We start from the raw sequence: 12790 nt of genomic DNA, 5'->3' as shown, positions 1-12790 counted from the left end.
TTTCTAGTATAGTTTGGTAGCCAATGGAATCCCAGCTGGGACACCACAGAATGCATTCATCAAGAGAGTAACTAATTGTACTGTACTTTCTTAATTAGGGACGGACGAATAAAATATTTTCACATGGCAGGTGACATTAAGATCATATCGATACACTGTTCTCCTTGATGCCAAAAGCTTCCTATCTTTATTTTTTTTCATTTACAGTTTTCAGGCACATAGGTCTGGGTAATGGCAAGGTCCAGCTTCCTACAGCTTGGGAGGTAGCAGGTGCCTAGAGTACCTAAGGATGGGATAGCCAGGTTAGCAGTCAGCCAGCCAAAGTCCAAAGAGATCAGTGGCATTTCTCACTTTTGAGTTGGCCAGATGTAATAGGCCAGCCATATACATGCAAAAGCACAGGACAAACTCTCTGGGGTCATCTGAGGACCAATTCCAGAAGGGTTCTGTTCCATGGTTTTGAAAACTTCCTTTCTTCTATCCCAGAAACTCAGAGTTAAGCAAAGTTAAATAATTAGTGTCAGAGTCAATTATATGCAGTCTTGCTACAGGAGAGAAAAAGAATAGGGTTCACTAAATGAGACTGTGTGTGTGTGTGTGTGTGTGTGTGTGTGTGTGTCTGTGTCTGTGTGTCTGTGTGTAGAGTGAGCCTTTGCTACTTTTTAAATTACTCAAAGTACTTCATGAAAGCTCCTGCATTTCAGTGATAGAGCTTGGTATTCTCAATCAAGAAGGTATTGTCCAAAATACATCCCATAATGCCTTCAGTATCCCAATTTGTGTGTCAAGTAATTGCTCTTTTAAGTTCTTGGAAAATGCAGACTCATCTAATGCAAGAACTTCTGTGAGGAAAAGTATCTAAATCTGACACAATAAGTTAGTTTGGGGGTGGGAAGGGACTAAGATTGCTGGAAAAATTGACTTTGATAGCAATGGCTTGTCTTTCTAACTAGTCATTTTGTAGTCCAAATTAACAGACTTTTTTTTTTTTTTTACTTCAGGCTGCAAATACTCTTGATGTTCTGTGCTTCAAAGTTGGAACTCTCATTTCATTTTTGTATTTCACCCATTCTCCCCACATTATCCTTACTTTTTTAGTTTTCCCTTCTTCTGCTGTCAACTTTGTGACAGCAGCACTCACTGAACTCACGACTAACAGCACAAGAGAGACCATATGTGTGGTACAATAACACAGAAAGCTGCAAGAACAAGAAACTGAAGGGTCTGACAACACGAGGCAGGAGAACCAAATGGGGAATTATGCATAACCAAGCAAAAAGGCAGCAGGCTGGGGGGGGGGGGAGAGAGATAAGGAAGTCAGCATGTGAAATATTACAAAACAAGCTCATGCCATTGAGTTTTTGCTGGAAAAGCTTTGATATGCATTTAAGATTAAGGAACTTGGGGGAGTGGGGATGCTACCACATGCTCTCTCCAGTCAGCATTCCTAGGCTAGCATTCCTAGCACCTATCCAAAGCTCCACATTCAATTTACAGCAATTTTAGAGAATATTTTTTTCACTACTGGCCAGGCTGCTAGCATTTGACACCTCTGCAAATCATGGAACACAGCCATCACTTCCCTGTCACATAATGACAAGAGTTCAGGTATGACACTTGATCTCTAAAAAACTTTAAAGAAGCCCCGATTGTAAACGCAGAGTAACCAAGACCACCACAAAGAGGACCCCTGGTATATTTGCATCATGTAACATGGGATTTGAATTGACAATCTTGAGCACACTTATAGAGTTAATACAGCTCTGCTTTTGCTCCACGTTGAGCAAAAGATTCCTATATTGCAGGGGTTGGACTAGATGAACCTTGTGGTCCCTTCCAACTCTATAATTTTATGATTCTATAAACCATGGGCAAGCTAAGTCAGTTGTGCATGAGCGCCATACTGCTTCATGAAGCTTGAGCTCTCCCAATTTTATCTTCCCTTTCTCCAGCAAACCACGAAGCAGCTGGCTTAGCATTTGGTGTGAGTCAGAGCTCGTGATTTCTTCTGTTCCAAACAAACCACATTCTTTAGCCAAGGTTTCTTCTTGGCTTCCTGTTCATGATTTGTTTGGGGGAAACCAACCAAGAAAGCTGGTGCACATGTAACACTAAGTCAGCCACATTGTGGTTTGTTTCCCTGCTGGAGGGAGGAGCAAAATGGGAGCATTGGTGCAAAATGCTTAATTTGCTTTTTTGTGCTTTATAGCTTAGCCATCAAAGATAACTTTGCTCCTTTGGCCAACCCCACTATTGGGGTGTCATGAATGGGCAAACTGTTAGTGATCTGATTTATTGTAAGTAGTTTTAACGTATTATTACTGCATTATTATTTTTTTGTGGGCAGGGGGAGATGCTTGCAAGGTAAGATGTCTCAGGTGCCAAAGTAACTTAGCCAGCCTTGAGCACTAAGCATCTTGATTTGAGGGGAGGAAGGTAGGCTTGCTGTTTGCTTCTCCATCTCAGTCAGTGAAATCTATTGGACAGTTCCAATCTCTTCTAAATGACCACTCCTACTTCTACACCACCTGCTTCTTTTACTTTCCTTGGAGCCTCTTCCAAGAAACCAGCAAACAATCATATTTATTGTTTTCCTTAAAACCACTGTCAAAGCTTGTACACAAGAGACATTACGCGAAGATGCTTTGGGGCACTGCTTTGAAACGCCTATAGACAACATTAATGAAGCCCCAAATCACCAATATGAAAAGGAAAACAGTGAAGCAGATAAGTCCTAGAAACCTCAACTAACCATATAAAGGTAAAGGTAAAGGTACCCCTGCCCGTACGGGCCAGTCTTGCCAGACTCTAGGGTTGTGCGCTCATCTCACTCAAGAGGCCGGGAGCCAGCGCTGTCCGCAGACACTTCCGGGTCACGTGGCCAGCGTGACAAGCTGCATCTGGCGAGCCAGTGCAGCACACGGAATGCCGTTTACCTTCCCTTACTTTACCTTACTTTAACCCACAGCGCCATATGCTCCATTGCAATTTTCAGTTAAAGCAATTCTCTCATCCCCTTTTTTTCATATCCATTATTCTTACTGAGGTGAAGACATTATGAAAGATGTTATGAAAAGTAAACAGGACTGCATTGCAATGTACTGATTCATAAGATGATTCATTTCTAAAAGCAAAAGAAAACACAACCCAGAAACACTCTGTGCTTTAATTGTTCCTGTAACATACATCTGGATATTCTTCATCAGAAGCATTTTAAGGATGTCTTGAGGAGCTTTGCTACAGCTAGCTTGTAAATAAATCTGATATTCTTTCTTCAACTACACTGGAGTTACTTTAAAAACTGGTTACAAAACATAAGAATGACAGCTTGTGAGGGGGAATGTTAGATTGCAATTCAGACCTCTCTGTTTTTATTTCAGCCTTAAACTATCTCAGTTTCTAGGAACCAGATACCTTGTTTTGTATCCAAACAAGAACTGTCTGCATGCATATGTGCCCCATATAGAGGCGCAAATGATCGTGAAGCACATGGGAAGTAAGTGCTAGACATAAAGTGAAATGCAATTTAAGGCTGGAGAGAGCCACCTACAGCCTATACAGTGAACAGAATTGTCTGTTTAAAAAAAAAAAACCTTTTTTTTATTTTGACGGACAGGCCCAAGTTTACTAATTATAAATAAATAAATAAATCATTGCAACCTTCCATGACACGTGAAAGACAAAACTCTTACCGTTTCCTTTGGAATTTGTGACTGGCTGTGTTCAGTACTCTAGAAGAAGCGGGAACAAAAATTAAAATAAGAATAAGGGTAGAAAAGACATTTGCCAACGATTAAGAAGAGGACTATCAAGGGGTTTAGTTCTCAAATGGAGCATAGGATAGGAGATCAGAGCTACACAAAACACACTGTGAAAAGTCCCAAATGCCCACAGGTGACACTTTATATGCCAATTCTGAGAGGCTGGGACAAGTGCCTCCTTGTGCTTCTGACTGGCAGGAGGCACCTGTGGCAACGTTTAAAACACTCTGTGCTAACCTATGTTATTCTCTTTCGGTTGATATATTGTGTCCTTAATAGAGGGTCCCACCCTTACACAGCATAATATGCCAAGACCAGGGACTCTGCAAGCCAGACCTAGTTCTCGATTCCATTACAGCGCTCCATTCAAAGAGGAAACTACTTGCTTGTATTCCACCTCACTTACTCATCTCACTCAGCCTCCATTATTTTAGGCAAAAGGACCCTGACCAGGTACAGTGGCCTGGCAACTAATCCATTATACTACTGACCTGTGTGCTGATTTAACAGTTTACCTGCTTTCAAGCCTGCTCAGTTCATCTTTTGCTTCCCCCCTTCCTGCCTAGCCCACCTGGACTTTCATGGCCTCTTTTTGGCACACATGGTTGTATCCAAAGCTAGTCTTACTCAAATAGAACCACTGAAGTTAATGGGCATGGACAACTTAGGTTCACTAATTTCAATAGGACTACCCTTCCAGAAAACTCCATTCCATAAAAACTCAATGGTTCACAATAACAATGCTTGGCATTGGAACATCTTATTGGTGGCAATGTAAGGTTATTTAAAAAGTTTGGATAATAATACATAATGATTTGAAGAAAATGCTTAAAATAATCTTTGTCCAAAAAAACAGAAGCCTTGACTTTGGGCTTAAAGGACTGAATGTTTTTAAAGAGCAGTATCTGGTAGCAGTTGCTCAGCCAGAATATGAAAATGAAGAAGTTCCCGCCAAAGAAGATAAAGACGATCAGAATTGAAGATATTATGGACGTGCATGAACAAATGTAAAACAAAAGAACCAAGAAGGGGAGTGGAGAGAAGTCAAGGGATTTTGGAAATCCCATGTATGGGAGTTGTTATGTGATGGGGTTTTGTTATTGTAAAAATTACCGGTAATAAAATAGTATTAAAAAGAGAATACAACTCAGGAGAATTTACAGCATGAAAATAATGTATTTCCTTAAACATTTTATCCCTTATGTGCACACACAGAATGATGCATTTTACAGTTCCTGCCCATCAAGCCATGTTAATGTGCTTCAGAGCCATTAGGCAAACACAACTCTCCTTTGAGGGGCAATTTTAATTAATCTCCTGCACACAGACAAAGGCAACCAAAGCTCATCTAGAGGGAATAACTTGTTAAAGCCAACTGTGGTTGACAAAAGACAGAGAACAGAGCCAAGAACTCCCTAATCCCTAAAATCAAGAGGAGAACAAAGCAAAAAAGAAGGGGGGGGGGAGATTTTGTTGGTGGCACAAGAAACATATAATGAAACTTGCCTGCAATCTCCCAAATTCTTGATCAGAAGCAAAATGGTTCTGTTTTCACATGAACTCCTTAACCATATTGACCACTTGGGTCTAAATGAATACAGCTACAAGTTGGCAAAATGATGATGGGGAGAGGGAAACTTTGAGTCAACCGCAGCAAATAAGAACTGATGTCTTGGAAGAGTGTTTCCATTTATTAGTGTAAACCACTCTACAATTGTTTTCATATCAAGCCTGCCATTTAGGTCTAGACTTTACGAGGTGACTGTATCCTAAGTGTGCATGAGATCTTTCCAGCATAATTTGACAATATAGAGATCCACATTATGCTATTTTGCAAGTTGAGTGAGAGACCATGTCTGATCACCCGTGATCAGAGATCTGCACTGGTTGTCACTTTGTTACTGGGGCAAGTGAAACGTGCTGCTATTAGTGTCACAAATTCCATAGAAGTGTCATGGAGGGGATGGTCGGATCCTGACGAAGAATGCAATTGGCAGAGGGGTGTTCTGCCCTATGACATCTGACAGTCCAAGGCAGATACCTCCTGCTGTGGAATTGCCCCCTGGTGTCTCCTTATGTCAGTGAGGAGCTGCATCCAAAGGAGAAGGCAAGTGAAAATAAATCAGATGCTGAGCTGGCACTGATGCCACCTCTACCTCCAAAGGACATGGGGATGTCAGCATGAAGAAAGTTTGTGGGACCACTCACTTCATGAGTGCCTGTTTGCTTGCCCAGTCCCCAGTGCTGTGTCTGCCTTGTCCTTTAAAAGGAAGGTGCAGGGGGCATGTTGCTTGTTGGATCAACCTCTTAGCTTGTGCTTATACCTCTTATTTATTTATTTCATAAAATTTTATATACACCTCAAAGCGGTTTATGTACCTGCTTGCATCTTTAATCCACCTGACTGGTGGATTAAAACTTTCGGCAGAAACCAAACTGGTAGTTAAGAGTCCTTCCTGCAGTGAGGACCAGGACAATTAGTATATAAATCCCTTAATAGCTTGGGGCCAGTTTACTTGAGGGCTCAGTTTACTGGAATTCACCCAGGACCTGCTCAGGAAAGAGTGGGCTCTTGTTCACTTGAAGTTATTTACACAGACGCTGCATGGCCATGTCAGGGGTGTTGATGTTGCATCCAGTGTTGCAGACTGAGTAGGCAGTTGAACCAGTTGGCCCCCAAGTTCCCTTCCAATTCTATATTAACAACCCATTTACAAGTTTTCACCTGTTCCAGAAGAAGCAGGATGTTTTCACACTGTAGCATATCTTTGAGAGTAAACACACTCCCGTGGCTTCAGTTATCTATCCCACATGCAAGTATAAAAGGCCATGCCTCTCCTAAATAGTTCATTCACACTAAGGATTTGTCCATTGCTACCATCTCCCCACCCTCCAAAGTAGAATAAACCCTGCTCTACCATCCCCTATGCTGAAATGCAGACTTCATCATGCTCTAGGAACACAGCTATTTTTCCATGTACCCACAATCACTCCTATCTTTCCACAAGTCCCAACATCATGACTCATTAACCCTTTTGAATTATTTGGTAGTGATGGTAGTTGGTGGCAGGGAAGTTTCACTGAAGTCTGTCAAGTGAGCAGGGTCCTGGGAAATATAGCATAGAATCTAATTGGCAATCTTGGGGTCTGCAGGGGGAAGGTAAATCAGAAACAATCCACCCCTTCTCTTCAATTATCAGACATTCCTGCTGGGTCAAAAGTCCAGTTGTGAATGCAAGGGCACCAACTGGTCTCCTTCCATAGATTTCTCGGGTACCTATGTCCTTAGCGTGAATACTAGTGCCATGAAAAGTTGCATTTCCTACCACCTAGGATACTCCTTTTGCAGCATTCAATACACCAAAGAAAGATAGAGACCTTTTTCTTATATTTAGAAGAACTTAAAGGGGGGTAGAGGGAGAAAGATTATAATTGGATGGAGGAGTTTGAATTCTTAGAAAGAAAAATGAATTTTAGTCACATCGTTGCTTGAAGTCTTGAGTAAAGACAACTGGGATAGGAATGCAGGATGCTGCCTTATACGAAGTCAGACCAATTGTCTATCCTGTCTGGAAGTGACTCTCCTTGATTTCAGGCAGGGTTTTCTCCCAGTCCTAACTGGAGATGTTGAAATACTGAACAATGATTTGGTCCAAAATAAGGCAGCTTTATACAATCAACATTTGCTACACCCACAAAGGCAATTATTGTGGAAACATTTGTGCACAGTCTATATACTATGATAATTTTCTTTAAGATACATTGTACAACAGGGATTCTCTGAATTGCCTTGCTAAATTAATAACTGTGGGGTGTCTCTCCCATGTAGCTATAGTATTAGAAACAACCGCATTTTTGCCCTTACAGATTCTTCATTTCCAAATCATAGCATTCATACATCCTGTTCTAGATTAATTGTAAAAGCTCTGAGACAGGGGGGAAAATGTTCATGTAGTGTGACAAACAGCAAGCTTTCCAACAGGGACACAAAAGTGCAAAAGACAGAGAATAATCAGTTGTCTATAGGCACTCAAGCAAAGTACATGCAACAGTTTAAAATCTGCATTTGCTGTCACCCATGATTTGAAAACATTAGTTCCCATTTTAATGTGGAAATCCAATTTGGAGACCACTGCTAAAAGGAAATGTCCATGTGAAATGTAGTAGAAGCTTATTTTCCTGTGCTCCACGTCAAGCCGCACATGTTTGACACCAGGTCTTCACATTATTTGCTCATATTCACCTAATGTGCCTTAGCCATTTAAAAAAAAATAAAAAAAATACGCACCAGTTCTCTTGGATGGAATGCTTCTTCCTGGCGGAAAATGATAAGGCTTACACTCCCTCCCATCCTGGTGCTTCTCAGCAGGGAAACAACTTCTTCTTGGGTTTTTCCTGTTAAATCAACTCCATTTACCTGCAATGGGGGGGAAAGGGATTTTGAATTACCCTGTGTGCAACAGGTGAAGATTGTTGTGATAAACCAGAGCAGCACAGTATCCTGGTTCACCCATAATGCTAAACTGTGGTTTATTAAACTATTACTTATTAAAGCATGGCTTTAATGCTATATTAAAGTAAAGGTAAAGGGACCCCTGAGGACACGGGTGGCGCTGTGGGTAAAAGCCTCAGCGCCTAGGGCTTGCCGATCAAAAGGTTGGCGGTTCGAATCCCTGCGGCGGGGTGCGCTCCCGTTGCTCGGTCCCAACACCTGCCAACCTAGCAGTTCAAAAGCACCCCCGGGTGCAAGTAGATAAATAGGGACCGCTTACTAGCGGGAAGGTAAACGGCGTTTCCATGTGCGGCTCTGGCTCGCCAGAGCAGCAATGTCACGCTGGCCACGTGACCCGGAAGTTTCTCCGGACAGCGCTGGCCCCCGGCCTCTTAAGTAAGATGGGCGCACAACCCTAGAGTCTGTCAAGACTGGCCCGTACGGGCAGGGGTACCTTTACCTTTAAAGGGACCCCTGACCATTAGGTCCCATCGTGACCGACTCTGGGGTTGCAGCGCTCATCTCGCTTTATTGGCCGAAGGAGCCGGCGTACAGCTTCCGGGTCATGTGGCCAGCATGACTAAGCTGCTTCTGGCGAACCAGAGCAGCGCAGGGAAACGCCGTTTACCTTCCCACCGGAGCGGTACCTATTTATCTACTTGCACTTTGACGTGCTTTCGAACTGCTAGGTTGGCAGGAGCAGGGACCGAGCAACGGGAGCTCACCCCGTCGCGGAGATTCGAACTGCCAACCTTCTGATCGGCAAGTCCTAGGCTCTGTGGTTTAACCCACAGCGCCACCCATGTCCCAATGCTATCTTAACTATGGTTAAAAGATGCTTGTTAACCAAGTTCGCAGTTGGTTTATGAACTTTGATTAACATTGGTTTAAGTTTATCTGTAGTCAGTCAAAACAAATAAACAGGTTAACAAATGAACAGTAAATTTCTATTACAGTGGTACCTCCGGTTACGAACTTAATTTCCTCTGGAGGTCCATTCTTAACCCGAAACTGTTCTTAACATGAGGCGCACTTTCGCTAATGGGGCCTCCCACTGCCACCACGCCTCCACCATGCGAATTCCGCTTGCATCCCGGGGCAAAGTTTGCAACCAGGAGCATCTACTTCCGGGTTAGCGGAGCTCGTTACCCGAAGCATTCATAAGGAGGACGGTACGTAACCCGAGGTTCCACTGTACATAATCGGACAAAGCATACAGATGTCATAAACAAAATAAAAAAATCCTTCCAGTAGCACCTTAAAAAGGTAAAGGTACCCCTGCCCGTACGGGCCAGTCTTGACAGACTCTAGGGTTGTGCGCCCATCTCACTCACGAGGCCGGGGGCCAGCGCTGTCCGGAGACACTTCCGGGTCACGTGGCCAGCGTGACATCGCTGCTCTGGCAAGCCAGAGACGCACACGGAAACGCTGTTTACCTTCCCGCTAGAAAGCGGTTCCTATTTATCTACTTGCACCCGGGGGTGCTTTCGAACTGCTAGGTTGGCAGGCACTGGGACCGAGCAACGGGAGCGCACCCCGCCGCGGGGATTCGAACCGCCGACCTTTCGATCGGCAAGCCCTAGGTGCTGAGGCTTTTACCCACAGCACCACCCGCATCCCAATAGCACCTTAGAGACCAAGTACGTTTATTATTGGTATGAGCTTTCGTGTGCATGCACACTCATGCACACGAAAGCTCATACCAGTAACAAACTTAGTTGGTCTCTAAGGTGCTACTGGAAAGAATTTTTTTATTTTGTTTCGACTATGGCAGACCAACACGGCTACCTACCTGTAACTAGATGTCAAAATTCCCAATAACGTGTATGGATCTGCGTTATCTTGTACCTTACTACACTAATAAATTTTAAAACACTCAATTTTTCCACAAAAGGTTATCCAATTTTCTAGGTGAAAAGCAACACACACACACACACGTGTTCTCAAGGCTTGGCCGCTCTCACTAGTGCTTTTAACTCTTTGGTGACCTAACAAACAGGATCTAAGTTACAGTTCTGCTGTAACTATGATTCATCAACTATTATGTTAACCATAGTTTAGTCTTTTGCACAAACCAGGACACCGTAAGCTAGAACTAGGTGATATATTTTGTCTTAGGGAAAAGTCATGCCTGTGTTTGGGGCTGAAATTTGGAGAAAACCCATTGGCTTCTCCAGCTGCACACAACACAGGAAAAAACCTGCAGGATTATTCCTGAGCAGCAAATACAGATACAGAGCCCTGCAATGTTTGTTCAGGCAGGCAGGCAGAAAGAGAACAGCATTGTGGCAACTCCAGCTCTGCTTTTTAATTCAGCCCCTCTCCCCATTCTTCTCTCTCTCACTCTCTCTGGGGGCAGTGTGAGCAGCCATTGTGTTCCCCTATCAAGAAGAGCAATTAGTGGAGAGTGGCACTGCCACGGACCTGGCCTCCAAGCACCAGTGTTGCTGCCACATGCCAGGGCAGTGTATTGTTGAGGTTGGGCAGATGTTGGCACGTTAGCAGAACCAATCAAGCACTGCTGCCGGTGTGACCACGTTGCTCTATCCTCACTGCTCTTTCACCCCAGTATATGGCAAGAAGGCAGTGCTGGTCCACTGTGGTGCCCTTCCCTGCCAGCCACTTCTGCCTACTGCCATAGTTTGGGGCTGAAACTGTGATGCACTCAGAAGCTGCTACACTGGTAAACAGCCTGAAAGGCACTTGCATTGGTAAACACTGGGAGCTATGTTCAGAAGCAGCACAAATGTGCATAGCAATTCAGTGGTTTGTTCATGGCATTTAAATAGTAATACACACAAGTCTTAAAAACCAGCATTTTCTTACATATGAGAACACTACTCCTGCACAGGCTCAGGCAATGAGCTTCCAAAGGCAACATAACCACAGAACTTATCTAGATATGAGCAGGGTGCCTGAATTTGGAAAACAAATTACAATTCTGCAAATAACATCCCAATACGAGTTGGATGCCAAGATAAGTGTGCTTGCTTGTCTGCAATATATCCAAGCACACCCAGGAGCATGTGAAGCCCTGACAGATAAGTGAAACTGGGATACTGAATTGAAACTGACCAGACATGATAGAAAACATCAGGGAGGCTTTTCGTTTGTAAGGACGTAGCAGAGTTAAGAAAGCAAGAGGCTCAGTTAGTAGAAAGGCACAAAATAAATGTGGGTAGAAGTCAGCATAATGAACATACATACATCAGAAAATGCTAAAAGATACAGCTGAAGAAGAAGCAGAGGAAGGGGGCGGAGCTTGAGATCCACTGGCATTTATCTGTGAGAACTCGCTGCAGGGAAGTGATATCCCAGGAGACTCACTGAGGACAAGTAATGTCCCAGGAAAGCAAACATGGTTCTTTGTTGTGGCTGCTGCTGAAAAGTGTAACAGAAAACCCAGAAAATTACAAAGAACCAGTCACCTTGACTTCAGTGCTCAGCAAGCTATTATAACAGCAATCAAAGGAGGCAACAAGAAGCTGTCAGGCTAAGCTTATTTTCACCTTTGGATTGAAAAAAAAGGAAGAAACTACTTTAGAAGATAAGTGCTATGCACTGGAAGTAACTATCTTTACTTCAGTAAAAGTGATGGCAATATTCAGCAGTATGGATTTGGAGCCATGTGGATCATCTAGAATCATAGAACTATAGAGTTGAGGTGGACTTGGATGGCTGTAGAAGAGGATTAGACAAATGCACGGATAAGGCTCTCAGTGGCTACTAACCACAATGGATATGTTCTGCCTCCACTGTTGGAAGCAGTTTGCCTCTGAATACCACTTGATAGTAATCACAAGTGGGGAGTGCAGTGCTGACCTCAGATCCTACTTGTAGGTTTCCCATAGGCATCTATTTGGCCCTTGGCAGAACAGAATGGTGGACTAGATGGACCTTTCACCTGCTCTTCTTAGGTGGGGCACAAGGTACAAGGCAGTAGCACAGCTTAGTTCATGAGACTCAATGTAAGACTGAATACTCATTATTCTCCCCCCCCCCATTTATTTTTTTTATGTTGTTTAGGAAGATTATCTGACATGAGAGATTTTTCAAAGTCTAAACGGTCATACATCAAGGAAACCTAAAACACACAATTTTCAGCTGCTGGGCAGCAGTGTCAGGCTGCATAGCTCCTATGGTTTATTCCAACTCTAAGCTCTCAATATGAAGGCAATGGAGTAGTGAAAGCATCATGAGTTCATAATGTGACAACAGTATTAGAGGACTGCATTAGGAACCGTTGTATTTTCCCTTACAGATCATAAGGCAAAGTGGCAGGCTCTCTGGAGCAGTACAAAATCTATAGTGAAAATACATAGAGAAATGTGTAAATGCATTTCCCACTTTTTGCTTAAACATTCTTAAATAGAATAGCGTGGGAGGAGGCTGCCATTTCTTATCCCTCCTTAGAAATTACAAAAGAAATGGAGCATACAGGAGATGCTTGGCCACTAAGAAAAAAGAAGACGGTTTGCATGACATTAGCAGAGTAATTTTATTAACCCTCACAGTCTTTCAGCCCATAGTCCTCCTT

At 43.2% G+C, this 12790-nt stretch overlaps 1 protein-coding gene across 6 annotated transcripts in view; it reads right to left on the bottom strand.

Annotated features, from left to right (window-relative positions):
• Window positions 1–12790, bottom strand: part of PARD3 (par-3 family cell polarity regulator) — a 547141-nt gene that overhangs the window by 207934 nt on the left and 326417 nt on the right. For all 6 annotated transcript variants that reach the window (XM_077936774.1, XM_028749990.2, XM_028749991.2 and 3 more), the window contains 2 exons: window positions 8050–8178; window positions 3693–3731 (listed from right to left, as the gene is read on the bottom strand). In XM_077936774.1, the coding sequence (XP_077792900.1) occupies window positions 3693–3731; window positions 8050–8178 (168 nt within the window). The remainder of the gene's footprint in view (window positions 1–3692; window positions 3732–8049; window positions 8179–12790) is intronic.

Source organism: Podarcis muralis, chromosome 12 (assembly GCF_964188315.1).
Source record: "Podarcis muralis chromosome 12, rPodMur119.hap1.1, whole genome shotgun sequence".
Taxonomy (NCBI): Eukaryota; Metazoa; Chordata; class Lepidosauria; order Squamata; family Lacertidae; genus Podarcis; species Podarcis muralis.
This window is presented reverse-complemented; position numbering and strand designations above follow the sequence as displayed.